Genomic DNA, 20,800 nt, shown 5'->3' with positions numbered 1-20,800 from the left:
AAGCATCTGCCCTTGTACCCCATGTTTCAAAGATTGTGTGTTTTATGCAAGTTTACTTTGGGAGTACCAGTTACTTGTATTAGTTGTTTGGAAAGTTGGCAATCCACATCAGCTTTCAAATAATGAATGAGACTCTTCTAAGTCAGTTTACGGTAATGTCAGCTGACAAAACTGTGTGGAGGTTTAGGATTCCTGCAAAAGTGTGTGACTGTGTGGGAACTCACAGAACTAATTCTGCTACGATGCTAAAGTCATTGCAGAATCCACTGCTGGATGCCAATTTCTGCATTTTCTAGCATTTACACAAGGAATCCGCTACTGAACCTTTTCCAAGTTTGCTGCTAATGAGGCGACTCCATTCATCTTAATGTAAGGTAGTGTCTGTGAAGCAGTTAATTTATATTGAAGATATTTTTCTGGATTTATTAACATTTTGAAAAATGTTTATACTATGATCATTTTTTTTTAGCAGTTCTTGAATGTTTTAAATACTTGTGAATGCCAAGGGCATTCCTAAATGTTCAAGCGCTTTGACAATTTATTCATCATGGGCTTGACATAACTCACTGTCAAAACATTTCTTTGAAGGCCTGGCTGATCAAATTGGAAGTTGTGGAAGTTGGCCCATTTCAGGTAATGGTGGATTTAACAAATAGTGATCATGGGCAGTATACGGTTCAGTGGCTATTCTATTGATTATCCCTATCATGAACCTATTTATATGACATCTATTTATAGAGGAGAACAGAATGCAAAGATACCAACTGTAATGCACATTTGTTAAATTAAAAATGAAAGGACTCAGGGAAACAAAATATAAAGCTAACAACTTCATCTCCCATTTGAAACTGAGAATAATACCAGTGGTCCAAATGTCTGTGCCTTATTGAACATCAAGGGGATAGGATTTGTTGCTGAAATTTGCAACAGTTTTCATTGGTACTCTCTGCATCCAACTCATTAAGTAGCAGCATGTCTCAGACTTCTACAGCATACTACGTTCTGTGAGAATTGGATGAGCAGAATTTATTAATAGAATTAGAAGTCTGCTTCTGTTGGTTTTCTCTGTCACTGACTTCTGCAGTGGTTCCTAGCTTTGTGGAATTCCTCAGTGGGAAGCTTTTGTTGGATCTTTTCTTGGGTCAGATCTGGCGTAGGATCTGAGTCCTCATTGATTTCAGCGAAGATCGTGGAACACAATTTAGAACGTCACGAGGGAAGATAAGTTATTTTTGGCACTGGTTTAACATCTAGTTATATGTTTTACTTTATTTTAATGCAAAATTTTATTCATATAATTTACTTCAATTTAAATAGTTTGTAAATGTTTTACTCGTTGGCCATGACAATTAAAAGCTAAAGATCAGTTGCAGATTTATACAACTGACGAAGTTCCATCTCCAGCTATATCAAATGTAAGATCAGAACTCTTCACTGTGTCATCTCATACATGGGACATGCTTTGTTCTTGTTCAGATCATACGACTAGAATGAGGGAATCACTGAGACAGCGAGGCTAGATAGTGTGAGCATTAGTAGACCGCAGGCCATGATTTCAGGTCGTATGAAAGCAAACATCTAGCCCATTGTTTCAGGTCACAGACCTGTTGTATTATGTTTATCCAGTCTGCAGTTCTTTCAGGTGAAAACAAATTCAAGATGAAATTTTTGTTCCAAAAAAATAAAATATTAAAGATTTCCAATGACAACGAAATATTAGAATCTTGAATATGTACCTTCTACGTCGTCATAGCTTTGTGCAAGTCCCAGATGCTAAAGCTGAAATGTGCTCTTGTATGATATCATTATAATGAACTATTCTTGTAACATTCAGTTGTAATGACCCTTATGATGACACTAGCAGTGTGCCAGATGCTGAAGGGTGTGAGGGAAGAGAACTGAGTGCAGTTACTATTACAAGGGAGAAGGTGCACAAAAAGCTGAAAGACTTAAGGGTAGATAAGGCACCTAAGCCAGATGAACTGCAAGTTAGGGTTCTGAAAGAGGTAGCGGTAGAGATTGTGGAGGCATGAGTAATAACCTTTCAAAAATCATTGGACTCTGAACTGGAAAATTGCAAATGTCACTCCACTCCTTAAGAAAGGAAGAAGGCAGCAGAAAGGAAATTATATGTCAATTAGCCTGACTTCAGTGGTTGGAAGATGTTGGAGTCAATTGTTAAGGGGGAGGTTATGAAGTACTTGGCACAGGACAAGATAGGACAGAGTCAGTATGGTTTCCTTCAGGGAAAATCTTGCCTGATGAACCTGTTGGAATTCTTTGAGGAGATTACAGGTAAGATAGGTAAAGGGGATGCAGTTGGTGTTGGATATTTGGACTTTCAGAAGGCCTTTGACAAGGTGCCACAGATGAGGCTGCTTACCAAGGTAAGAGCCCATGGTATTACAGGAAAGTTACTGACATGGTTAGAGCATTGGCTGATTGGTAGGAGGCAGCGAGTGGGAATAAAAGGATCCTTTTCTGGTTGGCTGGCAGTGACTAGTGGTGTTCTGCAGGGGTCGGTGTTGGGACTGCTTTTTGTGCTGTATATCAATGATTTGGATGATGGAATAGATAGCTTTGTTGCCAAGTTTGCAGATGATACGAAGATTGGTGGAGGGGCAGATAGTGTTGAGGAAATAGGTAGGCTGCAGAAGGTCTTAGACTGATTAGGAGAATAGGCAAGAGAGTGGCAAATGAAGTACAATGTTGGAAGATACATGGTCATGCTCTTTGGTAATAGAAATAAGTGCGCAGACTATTTTCTAAATGGGGAGAAGATCCAAAAACCTGAGATGCAAAGGAACTTGGGAATTTCCTGGCAGACCATCGTAAAGGTTAACTTACAGGTCGAGTCAGTGGCGAGGAAGGCAAATGCAATGTTAACATTCATTTAAAGAAATCTAGAATACAAGAGCAGGGATGTGATGCTAGGACACGTCTTTATAAGGCACTGGTGAGGCCTCACCTTGAGTATTGTGAACAGTTTTGGGCTCCTCATCTAAGAAAAGATGGTGCTGGTAGTGGAGAGGGTTCAGAGGAGGGTCACAAAGATGATTCCAGGATTGAAAGGGTTATCATACAAGAAAAGTTTGATTGCTGCGGGTCTGTACTCACTGGAATTTAAAAGGATGAAGGGGGATCTCATTGAAACCTTTCGAATGTTGAAAGGCCTAGACAGAGTAGATGTGGAAAGGATGTTTCCGATGGTGGGGGAGTTTCAGACAAGAGGGCCCTGCCTCAAAATAGAGGGGTGTCCACTTAAAGCAGAGTTGCAGAGAAATTTCTTTAGCCAGGGGTTGGTGAATTTGTGGAATTTATGACCACAGGCAGCTGTGGAAGCCAGGTCGTTGGGTGTATTTAAGGCTGAGCTTGATAGGTTCTTGATTAGACACGGCATCAAAGGTTACGGGTAGTAGGTCAGGGAGTGGGGCTGAGGAGGGGAAAAAAGGATCAGCCATGATTGAGTCGTGGAGCAGATTTGATGGGCCAAATGGCCTAATTCTGCTCCTCTGTTTGAAAATCAGCAGTGCATTAAACAGCACAAGCAGAATCCATAATGGAATTTAAGCTGAGACAACACTTAAAGATAACATGCTAGAGGGCAAATCCTTGATGACACTGTTGTCTGATCAGATGATGTACCCCCAACACACAAATGCACAAGACAGCTTTGATGAGAAAACTAACACAAAGCAATATTTACCTTTGATGCTTGACAATAGCATGAAAGAGATTATCTTTGCCTCTGAAGATGAAGCTACAAATCATGGGAACTATCATAAACCTCCAGGTGCAAATACACCAATTTGCAAAGCTCACACTTGCAACCAGGGAAACTAGCGTTGTTAAAGATACAACGCCAATACAGAAAATCAGAAGTGCAGGAGATTAACCTCGGAGAAGACCAAGCATGTGAGCAATGAGATTATCAGTGAGCATTAATCAGGGTGGAAAGAATTCTTTTAATTTAAAATTATTAATTTTCTTAAACGTGAAAAAGATATTAAATTAAAGGATATCCACTCCTTTAAAGCCAGTCAATTTGAAATTTCAGTCCCTTTCCAATGTTAGCAGTCTGCAGTCATGGAATATTCCTCTGCCAAGTACTGATATGGCACAAACAATGAAAGTTCTATCATGTCGCATTCCCGTCATTTGGCATTTCATTTTACAGCAAGTTGTGAACGCAGCTCAGCACATCATGGAAACCAGCCTCACTTCCATAGACTCTGCCTGTACTTCAAGCTGCCTTAGTAAAGCAGCCAACATAATCAAAGACCCCACCCATCCCAGACAAGTTCTCTTCTCTCCCTTTCTTAATACAATAGCCTAAAAGCAAATTCTACCAAGCTCAAGGATGGCTTCTACCTTGCTGTTATAAAACTACTGGTGGCCCTCTTGTATGATAAGATGGACTCTTGACTTCAGTCTACCTCATCATAGCCCTTGCATCATACTGTCTGCCTTCACTGCACTTTCTCTGTAATACTTTATTCTCCATTCTGTTAGTTTTCCCTTGTAGTACCTTGATGTAATGAAATAACATGTAAGGATGACATGCAGAATAAAATTTTCTCACTGTACCTCGGTACATGTGACAATAATAAACCAATTTATAATAATGACAGTAAATATTGATAATAGCAGAGCCAAAGTAGTATAATCCTTTTCTCCTTCTTTCACCTACAGAAGGCTATGAACTGGTGCTGGGAGAAGTTTAGTGTACTTTTCCACCTTGGAGTAATAAAAACATATTTAACACCTGCCATGACTCAGATATTCATTGCTAGTAGCCCATGTGCTGCTACAATGACCTTACTGCTACCAATAGTAGCACTGAAAGGTTGGGGGGGGCGGGGTAGATGGGTCACGTGCTCATCCAGCTCTGTGGAAAAAATATTTGATTACATTCCAAAACTGAAAATTCATTGCAGTGTACACAGTTACACATGATCAGAAACACAACATTTGTCAGTCACTATTGATGGTGAAATCGTGATATTAAACTGGATTGTAATGCAGAGGAACATGTCCTTGTCCCTGCCTCTACTAATCCCTCAAGTAACCTGGCCATCTTCCCTTTTCATGAATCCTTCCTTATTTTAAATCCATAACAACAGAATTTTAAAGATGATTCAAAAAAATAATCAAACATTTGGTCATAAACGTGCTGGTGAAAAATGTTCTTCGATTCAGGAAAAGGCATTTATTTAAATTTAATACACATCTGGTATTAGAAAAATGCATATCCATCAGTTTTAGATTTCTAACAATTGTTTTCTGACCATTTCCCTTGTTTTTACAAAGCTGCTTTCAGCAAGATTACTTAACATCTCAGTAGGCAGACACACTAGATATTTATCCCAAATCAGGTCTTCATTCTCGTCAAGCATTTCTGAGATTCCATTCTTATCCTTCAGTTCTACCCTGGGGCACAAGTGTTAAACAAATCTTTTGAGAATTGCAGACAGTAAAAACATGATTACAAAGTCTTAGTAAATGCGTAAGTTGTAAAGCTGTGGTGATGATGAATCTAAAAATTAGTCTGCTGAAGACTTCTCAACTTTTACAGTGATTTTGTTGATGTTTTAATTTTGGTTAGAGTTTATTGTTATGCTTTAGTGTTTGAGGGCAAATATGTACAAGAATATGCAGCTGAGTGCTTTCAAACCATCTGTAAAATTCTAATTTTTTTTGTGCTTGCAGTATTTCGTTTTTAAAAGAAAGATTCTTAAAATGGAAAATAGTATTTAATTTGTTAATTTATGTCAATCAAGCTATATAAGTTGTATTAGTAACATCAATACCATCCTCTTAATATGTATTTGGGCCAGAATTTTAATGCCAGTAATTTTCTTAAATTTAAATTTGTTTGTTAGATTGCATTACATTGCTATTCCTGTTTGCATGCATGGAAAATTTGAGCATGATTGCTAACTCGACACGTAGTCTTGGAATGTGGTTAAGAATCACTGTTAAGAAGAGTATATACAGGCCTCTGTGGCATTTAAGATGGGCTGTTTGATAAAGTATCTAGATAACGTTTCCTAATGATCACAGTTTAACACCACTGAAGCTTCATTTCTTAAGAAGGGCTATGATGGAACAATAATTCCAGCATGTTTGAAAATCTTTATGTACAGAATAACACATTCATATCACCATGGCTGTCTCTGATTCTCCCAGATCTGAGCCATTGATGACTTTTTGCATTTTTGTAGATGACAGCATAATCCTATTAATGCTAAAAGTTGTCAGGGAAATCCCCAGACTTCTCAACCATGAAATAATTGCTCTAACCAACTCACAGTATGATATAGCCCTCCAAGCATCTTTCTATAAATAATTTAGATGTTTTTGATTTTGTACCAAGTTTCAGAATATCAATATTTTCATGTCTATCTGAAAACATGATTGTAAATCCCATGGTTGGAAAGTGGAAGGTTAAGGCAATCTATTGGTTGATTTGACCTCATTTTTTTATATTTGATTTCCACGTTTATCTTAAAAAGTTAAATTGGTTTATTATTATCACATATTGCTACAGTGAAAAACTTGCATACCATCCATATGGATTAATTCATTACAGTGGTGATTAAGATAGTTCAAGGTAAACAATAAAAGAATGCAGAATAAAGTGTTACAGTTATAGAGAAAGTGCAATACAGATAGACAATAAGGTGCAAGGCCATGGTGTCGTAGATTGTGAGGGCAAGAGTCCATTTTATTATATTAGGAAACTGTTCAGTAGTTTTGTAACAGCAGATAGAAGCTGTCCTTAAAAATGGTGGTACATACTGGACATACCCAACCCAGAAGCCATGGATGAGCCAGGAGATTCATAGTCTGCTGAGGGCTAGATCTGTGGCATTCAAGACCAGGACTATACAAGAAATTCAGATATGACCTACAGAAGGCTATTTTAAGAGCGAAAAAAGCAATTCTGATTGAGGTTAGACAGAATCGGATGCACATCAGTGTGTTTCAGGCCATTACTTCCTACAAAATGAAACCTAATATCATGAATGGCAGTGATGCTTCACTCCCAGATGAGCTCAGTAACTTTTATGCACGTTTTGAAAGTAAGAATGAAACTTAACCTGTGTGAATCCCTGCAGCATCTGATGACCCTGTTGCCTCTGTCTTGGAGGCTGAAGACAGAACATCTTTCAAGAGGGTGAACCCCCACAAGGCATCAGGCCCTGATGGTGTACTTGGTTGGCACAGGTTTTCAGAGCCCTACCAACTTTTGGGAGTGTTCAAGGCTCCCTTCAGTCTCTTCACTGCTGCAGTCAGAAGTTCCCACATGCTTCAAAAGGGAAACAATCAGACCAGTGGCCAAGAAGAGCAAGGTGAGCTGCCTCAACCACTATCGCACAGTGGCATTCACATCTACTATGATGAAGGCTTTGAGTGCTTGGTCATGGCTAGAATCAGCTCCTGCCTAAGCAAGGACTGGACCTGCTGCAATTTGCCTGTTGCCACTACATGTCTACAGCAGACGCAATCTCACTGGCTCTCCACTCAGCTTTGGATCGCCTAGACAATAGTAATACCTAAGTCAGGCTGATAGTTAATGATTACAGCTCAGCAGTCAATACAATCAGTGCTAACCACCAAGCTCCAAAGCCTGGGCTTTTGTACCTCCCAGTGCAACTGGATCTTTGACTTCCTCACTGGGAGACCACAGTCTGTGTGGATTGGAAATAACATCTCATCCTAGCTGACAGTCAACACCAGCACACTTCAAGGATGTGTGCTTAGCCCACTGCTCTACTCTCTCTACACACACAATTGTGTGGCTAGGCAGATTTCAAACACCATCTATAAATTTGCCAACGATGCTATTGTTAGCAGAATTTCAGATAGTGACAAGGGGGGCATACAGGAGTGAGATAGATCAGTTGGTTGAGTGGTCTCACAACAACATCCTTGCACTCAATGTCAATAAGACTGATAGTGGATTTCAGGAAGGGGAAGTCGAAGGAACACACACCAGTGTTCATCTGGGGATCAATAGTGGAAAGGTTGAGCAATTTCAAGTTCCTGGGTGTCAGCATCTCTGAAGGTCTATCCTGGGCCCAACATATTGATGCAATTACAAAGAAGACACAACAGCGGCTATATTTCATTAGGAGTTTGGGGGACTTGTTATGTCACCAAAGACACCCACAAACTTCTACAGATATTCTGTGGAGAGCATTTTAACTGATTGCATCATCATTTGGTATAGAGGGGCGACTGCACTGGTTTGAAAAAAGCTGCAGAAACATCATGGGCATTAACCTCCCAAGCATCGAGGACACTATCAAAAGGCGATGCCTTAAATGGCGCCATCCATCATTAAGGACCCCCATCACTCAGGACATGCCCTCTTTTCATTGCTACCATCAAGGAGAAGGTACAGGAGCTTGAAAACACACACTCAACACTTCAGGAACAGCTTCTTGTTTCTGAAAAGACAATGAACCCATGAACCCTGCGTCACTCTTTCTTTTCCTCTCATTTTGCACAATTTATTTACTGTATTTCAATATTTATTTATTATGATTTATAGTTTGTATTTTTATGTATTGCCACAAAACAACAAATGTCACGACATATGACAGGGATATTAAACCTGATTCTGATTCTGTTATGTGTTTTCAGGCTTTTGTATTTTCTGCCTGCTAGTGGAGAGGGGAGATTGTTGCTTCAGCGAGTGACACCTTCTTTAAAGGAAAGGAATTTAATTTTTTGTGTTGAGTAATAGATGTGCCCATAATTTTGTGGTTTTATCTGCTAAAGCATAAGGTTTATTTTTTGCAAGTTCTAAGTTTTCATAAATTTTTTAAAGATCATATTTTTCAGCAATCATTTTTTGTCCTTTCCATTTCTGCACATACTAATAAAAATGAAATAAATGGAGCGTGTCAGTGTATCAAAATACAATTTTCCCTTTTGCAGGTCTTTTCCTGCCTCTAAAGAAAAATGCTTTGGGAAATTAAGCATGTGCAAAGCGACTTAGTAAATTAAACATGATCTCAGTATGATTAACCACATGTCAATCAAGATGTTGCCCCTACATGCTTTATTTGATGGCAGATTTCCCAAAGTATGACATGATCCTGTGTGATTTGTTTAGACTTTATTCTCTAAACCTAGATTGGCATGACTGCATTAGATATGAGACTTGATCTCAATCACAAAGTTATATTTAATCTCTGGGACGATACTTCCATTACAAAGACTGTCAAAAGAAGAAATTGATATATTTGCAAAATCACCTTTGTGGTTTAATATAAGTTTCTGGGCATAGAAATTAGCACTGTATATAATTGACTGCAGCATAATTAAATTAACTTCTAACTTCTAGATTTATCCTGTAAAGGTAAATGAGTGTTTTGGATATTGTTTAATGGAAGCTGCATTTTCAGGGAGAGAGCTCCAATTGAAAAACTATGCGTAAGTCTGGTTATGAGCTTGGAACAAAATCACAAATTGTAGAAAATTGGGGAATAAAGGAGAATGTTTTGGAGGAAGGTTTGAAATTCATCAGAACTCATTTCCCAGGGCTTGGCAGCGGCATGCAGAGGCTGAACATAAGGTGGACAGGGAGGTGCTGAAGAGGTTTCTGCGATATAGGCTTTGCCTCGAGGAGGCCGAGGTCAGATTCTGAAGAGATCTCGACGACTGAAGACATCATTGGTTGAATACTTGTGGAAGGTCTCAAAGTCTCTTTAAAATGGCAGGGTTCCTGGACAATTTTTGCTGGCCGGAATTTGAATGTATTGATTGGGGAGAAAGCAGAAATACCATTGCATCTATAGTTGCTGGAGTGTTGTTCTTCACAGGTTGGTGGATAATGATAGTTGCTGCAGTTGCTTACCCAACAAATAAAGACATGAACCATGCTTTTCACACATGTGGTGTTATGTCAACTATAGCTTTCTTCATGATTAATGCTATATCTAATGGGCAGGTCCAAGGTGATGGATACAGTGAAGGCTGTTTGGGAAGGACAGGTGCAAGAATCTGGCTTTTCATTGGCTTCAAGCTAATGTTTGGATCTCTCATAGCTTCCATGTGGATCCTATTTGGGACATACGTTGTACCAAAGGCTAACGCTTATCCAGGCCTGGCTGTTCTCCTTCAGAATGCACTAATATTTTTTAGCAGCCTGACCTATAAATTTGGGAGAACAGAGGAGCTTTGCGCATAAAAGCTGTTCCATTTCAGCACTGAGATGACTCAGGATGTTCTGCACTTAAACAGAACCTACAAATACACATTGCTTTGTACTTTTTGGCCAAACAGTAATTTAAATAGTTTTAGTAATATTATCTACAAAACAATTCTTGGAAAAACTCATTGCATTTTACCAACATCTAAGCTTAGAAATTCACACCCTTATTGCTGGGCTGAACACTAACCTCATACAGCCAATGTATTGTAATGTGGCAAAGTTCACTCCATTGAAATCAATGGAATAAATCATACAGTACCAAGAAGCTACAATGCAACATATTTGGTGGGTGTAAATTTCTAGGGCTTAATTTTGTAGTTTGATAACCATGTTTGAAACTTTTAATGAGTCATGTTAACAGTGAATGATGCACTGTTTGAGCTGATAAATGTAATATGACTGCTAATCGAGTCCATTGAAGAAAATATGGATGTGTATTATTATTACTGCTCTTCAGTCTTAAAAAGAAATCTGCACCCCTAAGCATTGTAAACTTTGGATTTAGACAAAATATTTGTAGAAAAGAATGCCTATTGTATTGTTTTAAATTTTAATGTCATAAAGTCAATTACTGAATCAGAATGTTTGCTCCAGATTTTATTACTGTCTGAAGATAGAATGCCACTATTACATATCAGCTTTACTTTTATTCGCTCTTGAGAATATTTATGAAATAAACTTTGTGGAAAAAAAACTCATTCCCCACCCACTGATCTCTGTCTTGGTACTTACTCCTGCAAGTGGGACAAATGCTACAGCTGCCTCTTCACCTCTTTCCTCACCACCAGTTATGACCCTAACACCTGCAAGTCTGTTGGGGTCATTAACTGTATCTGGTACTCCTGGTGTGGCCTCCTCTACATCAGTAACACCCAACATAGACTGGGGACCACTCCATAAAGCACCTTCAGTCTGTGTGCAACAACAGGTGGAATTTCCTAATGGCCACCGATTTTAATTCTACTTCCCAATTTCATTTCTCCGCTGCCACGGTGGATTGGAGAGCAATAGCTCATATTTAATCTGGGTAACCTTCAACTTCCGGTAATTATTTCCCCCTCCTCCTTCCCTCTTCTTCAATTCCCCACTCTGGCCCCCTCTCAGGCCTCTTTTCCTCACTGCCTATAACCTCCCCCGGTGCCCTTTCTCCCTCTCTTTCTCTCATGGTTCAGTCTCCTTTCACATCAGATTCCTTTTTCAGACCTTTAAGTATTTCACCTATCACCTCCCAGCTTATTACTTCATCCCCCCCCCCCCCCACCACCACCTTATTCTAGCTTCATCCCCCTTCCTTTCCAATTGTGATGAAGGGTCTTGGCCTGAAACATTGACTGTTTATTCCCCTCCATAGATGCTGCCTGACCTTCTTAGTTCCTCCAGCATTTTGTGTTGGAGGAACACAAAATTAATTAGCCTGTATCAACGTGATTCAAGCTAAACCTGTGTAATAATTATGATCAGATACACTTAGTTCAAATCTTACAGTTCATCTTGTGTTATAATAAAAATCAAGAATGCCTCGTGGTGAAATACTCTCCACCTGCATAGATTTATCAACAAATCTCAATATGATTCAGGACAAAGCAGTAATTCGATTGATACTCTTCCCATTTTCTTTGGCACCATGACTGAATCCTCTATGAGGGGAGCTTCATCAGCAAGTGTGCAGTATTCCATGAAGGTGGCTGACAACCATCTTCTTGTTTAGGAGGGGCCAGTGATGCCCAGATCTAGACAAAAAATAACAAAACGCACCTCCAAGGGCATTGGGAGAACCTGATTGTAATGTACAGATACAGGCTTTTTAGTATGCTGATGATGCTTCTAGGGCTGATGATTTCCCAAACAATTCAATTATATACATGCAATCTTATTTGTCACGGGGGAAACCATGTACATTCTTGATCTTTCAATTATAAAAGATAAGCCTTTCTGTACTTTGCTTTTGGAAGTATAAACCTCTGTGGAACTTAACAACTTTATAGGGACAGAAGAGCTGTGAAACCATTAATTGCCAGTTTCTTTCTTTCTTTCAGTGTTCATCTTGCAAGGAGATTGTTACAGATAGAAAAACAAAATTCACTACTTCGTAAAGATCTTGAACGTCACAAGCTCCATGCTGACGAATTAAGTCAAGAGGTATTTTTTTATTTGATTCTGTTGCCGGTTACACTATGAACTGATTAGCGATAAGTTGCTATTCACTACCTCAGCAGATTTTAGGGGATATACATTGAAAGGGTTGAGCCCCACCTAGTTAAGGAAGTCTTTGGTCCACTTGGTTCGGTGAATAATTTTATTCCTGCCTGGGAACTTGTCTAACATATTATTTGACTTAAATCAGTGAACTTAAGTCATGCCTTTCAGGTGTTGGCATATTATATAATTGATGTAATGAATACATGATTATAATTGACAATGGATTAGCAATTTGAGGAATCAGGTGAATGATTATTTAACCAGGAAACACTGCTGTGGGATGTTTCCAGTTCTAGGCTCTTATCTGTTTGTGCTACCCTCAATAATTAGTTTAAAGCCATTCACTAGATGGGACTAAAATAGTGGCTTTGTGTTACTATCTTGCTACATGAGTAGCTAGTTACCATGTTCCAGAAACATGCAGAAGAATCTTTTTAACAATTAAAGTAGAACAGGAAAAGTTATGTTAATTTCCAAAAATAACTTTGTGATGCAATACTAATCATTTATCAAGTTACTGTTAAAGAAAGCTTTAAAAGCTAGAAACCATATTCATTCAAAACCAAAGCTGCATATTGATATCTTCCAGTGAACAAATTGTCCATTTGAATCCTTGGTCTCATGGAAATTCAAGCCCAATACTTAGTCCTCATTTGAAATGGTTAATATCTTCAGTGGAAGACCATTCTTTGCTCACTTTCTGCAGATGTTGTCTGGCTTTCTGAGTGTTTCTAGTGTCCTCTAATTTTATTTCTGTTATCAAGCTCAGTTTTGGATAAGGACCCCTTCTTAGTAATATGCTTTCTTGTCTTTAATGGATTTGTACCCCGCCCTCAAACACAGGCACACACTTTCACACACTGTTTGGAATTGATCATCCCATCATTACTGTCACTCTTCCTAGACCTCTTCTGCTGTGCTTCGTAAGGCCATTCATCTCTTTGGCCTTTTGCTATGATCGTACCAGATATTTTACCTCAATACTACTTTTCTGTATTAACCCCTTATCCCTTGATTCCTTTAATAAACAAAAACCCATTTATACTGTTTTGAATGTGCTCAGCAATTGAACCTCCTGGGCCATCTTATATAAAGATTTCCAGAGATTCTCCTCCTCTTCCAGGATGAAACAATTCCTTCTCATCTCTGTCTGTAATGATCAACCCTCCTTCTGGGGCTGTAACTTTTAGTTGTAGAGACTCCAGACAAGAGAAACATATTTCCAGCATCTACCCTCATCATTGGAATTGATGCAAACAACACATTTCACTGTGTCTTTTGATGTATGTGTGACAAATAAGGCTAATCTTCTTCAAGCTATTCAATCCATCATCATCTCACATCAGAAGCAAAGCAAATTTTTGGAGTCCACAGGTTCAAGATTGCTTGTTGAAGAAATTAAAAGCTGATTTCCCAAATAGGCTGCCGTAAAGAACAATTTAAATAAGCAGTGCTGTTGTCTAAATTCATGGTCGGTGATGCTCCTTGTTACTCCAAATATGGTTCCCAGGAAGCTATTTATGCATGTTCTTGTATGGTCTCAGGAAGCTATTTATGGATGGTCTCAATGGGGGAACCACTCATTGAGCTCCTTCACTCTGTCTGTTGTACCAGCCAGGATCTCCTGGTAGTCAGCCATTCTAAATCCACTTCCCATTCCCACACTGAAGTGTTTGTTTTCAGCCTTCATTGCCAAGTTGAGGCTAGATGCAGATTGGCACCTCATACTCCACAATGGTAGTTTCCAACCTGCTGGCATAAACATTGATTTCTCTACTTCCAGTAGTTTTTTTTTTTCCTGATCTCATTGGCCTGTATCACCCTCTTTCCCCTTCTCCTACTGTATTCCGATCACCTACACATTAGTCCCATTTTCTTCCCTTTAGAAACATAGAAAACCTACAGCACAACACAGGCCCTTCGGCCCACAAAGTTGTGCCGAACATGTCCCTATCTTAGAAATTACTAGGCTTACCCATGGCCCTCTATTTTTCTAAACTCCATGTACCTATCCAAAAGTCTCATAAAAGACCTTATCATATCCACCTCCACTACTGTTGCCGGCAGTCCATTCCATGCACTCACCACTCTCTGTGTAAAAAAACTTACCCCTGACATCTCCTCTGTACCTGCTCCCCAGCACCTTAAACTTGTGTCCTCTTGTGTCAAGTATTTCAGCCCTGGGAAAAAGCCTCTGACTATCCACACAATCAATGCCTCTCATCATCTTATACACCTTTATTACATGATGCACTATCTTCTCCTCTCAAATTCCATCTTTTTAAGACCTTTTTCACTTCAACCTATCACATCCTAGCTTCTTACACCTTTCCCACTCTCTTTTCTCCCTTATCTGTCTGTCGGCTCTCTCACCTGGATTGACTTATCACCAACTAGCTCATGCTCCACTTCTTATCCCTGTCTTTTTATACTGGCCATCTCCCTTCTTTCTTTCCAGCCCTGATGAAGGGTCTTGACCTGAAGCATTAACTGTCCATTTTAAACATTACTTGACCTGCTGAGTTCCACCAGCTCATTTGTGTCTTTTGTGTTTATAATGCTACAAATGAAGAAAAATGGCAAAGATAAAGAGATCGATCTGGATAATTACCTCATTAACTAATTGATTAATTGAAGATTCCATGATTGACTCTTTAGGAATTTACCAGTTACAGTGATAATGACCACCACAATGGGGAAAGTGTTGACGAAGACATTTGATTCATAGTTAAATATTTATTTGTAAATAATTTTTGCCGTGGATGAGTCCACAAGTAAAAAAAATATTAGAATGAAATAGCTCGAAGTCAACAATTTTTCTTAATATTTTTCAACAAAGTGAACTGGAATAAAACAACATATAGTTTTAAACAGTGCTCTACTTATTTGGCAAAGGTCATTGAATGTGATGCTTTAGGTAGTTGGCACAAGAGCCTGAGTAAAGAGAAGATAAATTTTTAAAGAGATACAGGTTTCCCCCACCCTCCGAAGGTAGAACGTTCCTGTGAAATGGTTCGTAAGCCAAAATGTCGTAAAGCGAAGAAGCAATTACCATTTATTTATATGGGAAAATTTTGTGAACGTTCGCAGACCCAAAAATAACCTACCAAATCATGCCAAATAACACATAAAACCTAAAATAACAGTAACATATAGTAAAAGCAAGAATGATATGATAAATATACAGCCTATATAAAGTAGAAATACTTTTCCACAATCATTACTGAACTGTTCTCCGTAGCGAAAATCTCATGCAAGTGTTCTACAGTAACCTTTAAGCTATGAAGCTGCCAAATCATACCAAATAACACATAAAAATATACAGCCGATATAAAGTAGAAATAACGTATGTACAGTGTAGTATCACTTATGGGAATCGGAAAGATAGCTTGCCGAGCACACAGATGAAGGTGCGTTAGACTGAATCGTCGCAGGTTGGGATGGTGCAGTGGCCCCCACCCTCCAGGCCGCCCAGCGATACATTGCCGCGAAGCATGCAGGAATGCAGCGGTAGCCGGGAGGCACACAGCACATCTTTAAGAAAAAAGGCGAAATAAACAAGCTAATTAATTAGGTGCCGCCCGGCACGTAATTGTCGGCCCAGATCAGTGCCGATTTCGGATTGCGTCGTCTCTAATCTGGGCCAACAATTACGTGTCGGCGGCACCTAATTAATTAGCATGTTTATTTCGGCTTTTTTCTTAAAGATGTGCTGTGTGCCTCCCGGCTACCGTTGCATTCTCCGCGAATCGGTATCTGTCCGTGGCCTGGGGGTTGGGGTGGTGGGACACTGGGGTGTCATCTCATCATCGTCTGTTTCCATTAGAGCAGGCAGCTCATTTTCTTCTATCTCTGCCCGCCTGAATGTCGAAGATCGAGGTTCGTCTTCTACTGTGGCTGATTTAGAAGGCTTGCTTGACTGCTGAGCCTCAAGCATTTTTCTATCACACAGTTCTTTGTAAGGACTCAAACCATCCTGCAAATTTCTCCTAAACTGACGTACCCTTTCAAAATTAAAGTCGTACTTTATCATTATTCATTCAGTTTCAATTGTTATCCTTTTTTCTTCCAATTGCATCGGCTCTTCATCCGTCAGTTCTTGGTCATGGTATGCCAAAACCTCTTCAACATCAGGTTCATCAGCTTCCACAAGCCAAACTCACTTAGTCCTTAATTTGTTCACCATGATCGAAACGCTTAATTATGTCTACTTTTACACTAAGTATAACACCCTTGCGAGCTTTTCAGGCTTTTCCGATACCTTAGAACTCATGTTGCAAACGGCTGCTCACAGGCTTGTGTTAAAGCAATGCTGGCGAGATTCCGGGGAAGAGCGGCTGCTCAGGGCGCGCGTTGCCTTTTATTGCGCACTGCTTTTCTTTTTGTAACAGTGAAAACACCTTCTGAAAGCGAAAACAGGGTACTAATGTAGGTCTTTCGTAACAGTGAGGTTTCGTAAAGCGAACATCCGAAAAGCGGGGGGCACCTATATTGTGATGTAGAATTCATTGTCTGGTGGGAACCAATTCAAAAGTTAACTTTGAAAAAGTAGAATGATATGTATTCAAAAGGAAAAAAATGTAGATCTACAAGGAAAGAGCCAGAGAGTGGAACAAACGGAATAGCTTTCAAATGGACAGCACATGCTTGATGGGCCAAATAGTTTAATTTTCAGAACGTATGATTCAGTGATTTTTTTAAATGCTCTAGTGTGCAGTGCAACTGGAGTAGGCATTTCTTTTTAATGAGCATTAAGTGTGATTTGATGTCCTGGAACTCTTCTGCCCCCTTCCTTTTCAGTTCTGATGAAGGGTCTCGGCCTGAAATGTCAGCTCCGTATTCCTGTCTGTAGATGCTACCTGACCTTCTGAGGTCCTCCAGCATTTTGTGTGTGTGTTACTCTTCAGTAATATGTTGTACTGTTAGTATTCAATGATCTGAAAAATCACATTAAGAAAATTCTTCTGCATGTCATATTACTATTTTCATGGGTTAAAGCTAATTACTTCTTAGTGAAAATTTTAGTGTTTGACTTTTTGAAATGAAGCTGCAAAACGAGCTAAAAGTTAAGTGAAAGTGTGCTACAAGGAATATGAAGTGACCTGGTTTTTGGTAAATACAAACTGTGGCACAAGAGTTACAAGAACAAGCACAAACGGTAAAACAGCAACTGCCAAACAAAACATATTCAACAATGTTTTCTTTCTTAGCTATAGCAATACATAGATTTTTAATTGTATGTTCTATGCACTGTAGAAACGTACATCACTATTTCACCTTTCATTGTTCTGGCCACTTGCAATGTTATTCTAACTAGATCATGCAGGTGATTAATCTCAATTCCTGTATCACCTGGTATTTTTATGCTGTCAGTTCATTTTTTATTATTCTTGTGAGGATTTATCGTTGTATTTAGAAAGCCAAACTCTGGACAGCCTGTCAGCTGAATAATCTCTTGTTACCCAGATGAAGAAAAACTGGTTCTGTTAGTATCATGTCACTTCTGTCAACTAGCCAAAAACAAATTTAAACAAATATGCCTTTTGTAGATAGTTCTTAATAACTTTCAAAATTTAGTTTGCTGTTTTCTGCATTACAGGTTTAAAATCAATTATGATAAAAGTAGGACAGCAGATTGTAATACCAAAATATAAATAGAACAGAAAATACTTTTTTTTCTATTTATAATACTCGTAGTTTCAAAAATTACAAGATAAACATTTCCATTCTCCAGCACCGGCATTAAAATACAACTCCATTTTGAAATCTTGGCCTAAAGTAATATTGTTTGCTTTGTATCTGTATGTTTGCCAGATATATTTCTGTGACGAAAAGGAAACAATATAACTAAATTTAATCAGGAAACATCGGGAGCATTTATACTCATGCACTGGAAAGGTATTTGCAAACTTGTATGTTGAGAAATTTTCTATGGAACACTTACTAAATTCCTCAAACAACAGGAATTCTGCAGATGCTGGAAATTCAAGCAACACACATAAAAGTTGCTGGTGAACGCAGCAGGCTAGGCAGCATCTCTAGGAAGAGGTACAGTCGACGTTTCAGGCCGAGACCCTTCGTCAGGACTAACTGAAGGAAGAGCTAGTAAGAGATTTGAAAGTGGGAGGGGGAGGGGGAGATCCAAAATGATAGAAGACAGGAGGGGGAGGGATGGAGCCAAGAGCTGGACAGGTGATAGGCAAAAGGGATATGAGAGGATCATGGGACAGGAGGCCCAAGGAGAAGGAAAAGGGGGAGGGGTATAGTCAGAGCGACAGAGGGAGAAAAAGGAGAGTGAGAGAAAGAATGTGTGTATAAAAATAAATAATGGATGGGATACGAGGGGGAGGTGGGGCATTAGCGGAAGTTAGAGAAGTCGATGTTCATGCCATCAGGTTGGAGGCTACCTCCTGTCCCATGATCCTGTCATATCCCCTTTGCCAATCACCTGTCCAGCTCTTGGCTCCATCCCTCCCCCTCTTGTCTTCTATCATTTTGGATCTCCCCCCTCCCCCTCCCACTTTCAAATCTCTTACTAGCTCTTCCTTCAGTTAGTCCTGACGAAGGGTCTCGGCCTGAAACGTCGACTGTACCTCTTCCTAGAGATGCTGCCTGGTCTGCTGCGTTCACCAGCAACTTTTATCTAAATTCCTCAGTTTGTTTTATTTTTACAGAGTTTCTTTTTTCAAACATGGCATCCACCTCATCTTATATTAAATCTGTGTTATTATCTCTTGACATTTCTCCTTAAGACGTCTCATGTATCACCTATTTCTTTCAACATCCTTGGCTTCAGGATGCTTTTTCAAAAGTGGCCAAATATCAACAGTCCTTACCTGAGTGAACCTTAAGTTCCAGAAAGAAAAACATTTCTCTAAATATGTAAGTTATCCAAAGACATGAGGAATTAGTGTAGACCAGAGACTAACCTACTGACCTAGTTCCCTTCAAGATGGCGCTGATTACTGACCGAGTTCTCTTCAAGATGGCACCATTGAGACCTTGGCTCAGACTTAGTTGGTTTTTTTTTCATTATGGTTTTGGGGACAGAGAGAGGAGTTAGAAGTCAGATTAGGATTTAGGGATAGGGGTGTGGTGGTGTTAGAGGTGGTCTGTGCTCTGAGATCTGCGTTCAAATCCAGCAATGTGTAGGAGTGATGAATGGCTTCTGCAGGCCAAATATCTGCATCAGGCTCCAAGGCTAGTAACATGGATGGGTAACTGAGGACGTCTGTGAATGTTGGGCATTCACAGGTTGGTGAGTCCTCGGATCAGATATCCATGTAAGCAGGAGACATGAGGGCCGGCGAGTGGCTGGAGTTTGAGGTCCCATCATCCGTTAGCCCAGGGATCAGTAGCACAGGTCGAAGCCCAAAGATCAATTGGAAGTCCGGAACTCAAAGCCTGATGGCTGAAGCTTGGAGAACAAACCTGTCCTGGATTAGAAGACAGTTCCTGTGTGTGTGTGTGTGTGTGTGTGGTGGGGGTGGGGCTGAGGAGGCAGAAAGGGGCTTGTTTTGGTTTTGTTGTTTTATCGCTTGTTGTGTTCTGTGTTGTTCTGCCAAGCTTTGTCATGCTATGTTGGTGCTGGAATATATGGTGACACTTGCGGGCTGCCCGCAGCAAATCCTTAGGTTGGTTGTTAATGCAAACAACACATAATTAGCGGAGATTGGCGATCGAGCTGTGTGAATGTGTTATAATTTTGAGTTTTGTTTCATTTTTAAAGCCCTTAGGTAAATCTGATCATTACTATGTTATACTGCTGAGAAGAATCAACAGTGTTGCATTATTCTGAACATCTAACAACTCAAACTATTTATTTTCAAGTGAGGTATTGATGTCCTGTTACAAATCCAAAACCTCACGCTGTTTTACGTGGAGCATAAGTAAAGAAATTAACTCAAGTTTAAGCTAACACTAACAGTTTTAAAGGAGCCTTTCCTTTCAAGTGATCTCAGTCATTCTGAACCAGCACACTAAATTAAAAGGACATGAATACCAAATCCTATTTAATCATTATCCAAGGTGATGTGGAAGGAGCTTGTGTACTCCAGAAAGGCATGCAGAAAAATCATTGTCGTCAGCAATGTCATACCACAGGAAGAACAACTGTCCACAGCAGAAACGCTATAAAACCAAAGCACTAGAAATTTGCCATTTTTAGGACCTTTTGCTTTTGGGACACAAATTTATGGGTGTACCAGGATGTAATTAACTATCTATGTCAAAGTATTGAACTGTGGAATGTTTTTAATCAATAGCACATACTAGAAGGAAACTTACCTAAATCTATTGTAACTTTTTCAAATAGAAAGAAAATTTCCTATATGAATATGCCGTGTTTCCAAGATCTTATATAACAGTTTGCTC

At 39.4% G+C, this 20,800-nt stretch overlaps 1 protein-coding gene and 1 pseudogene across 3 annotated transcripts in view; both read left to right on the top strand.

Moving 5' to 3' along the window:
* Positions 1–20,800, top strand: part of pibf1 (progesterone immunomodulatory binding factor 1) — a 168,527-nt gene that overhangs the window by 105,329 nt on the left and 42,398 nt on the right. For 2 of the 3 annotated variants that reach the window (XM_072258795.1, XM_072258796.1), the window contains exon 14: positions 12,265–12,367. In XM_072258795.1, coding sequence (XP_072114896.1) covers positions 12,265–12,367 — 103 coding nt within the window. Of the gene's footprint in view, positions 1–9,555; positions 9,731–12,264; positions 12,368–20,800 lie in introns of those variants that run through there. The other variant, XM_072258798.1, reaches the window with a different exon arrangement.
* LOC140198010 (transmembrane protein 50B pseudogene) lies at positions 9,651–10,253 on the top strand (annotated as a pseudogene).

The sequence above is a fragment of the Mobula birostris genome, chromosome 5 (assembly GCF_030028105.1).
Source record: "Mobula birostris isolate sMobBir1 chromosome 5, sMobBir1.hap1, whole genome shotgun sequence".
NCBI lineage: Eukaryota > Metazoa > Chordata > Chondrichthyes > Myliobatiformes > Myliobatidae > Mobula > Mobula birostris.
Note: the sequence above shows the minus strand (reverse complement) of the source record. Positions and strands in the feature narration are given on the sequence as shown.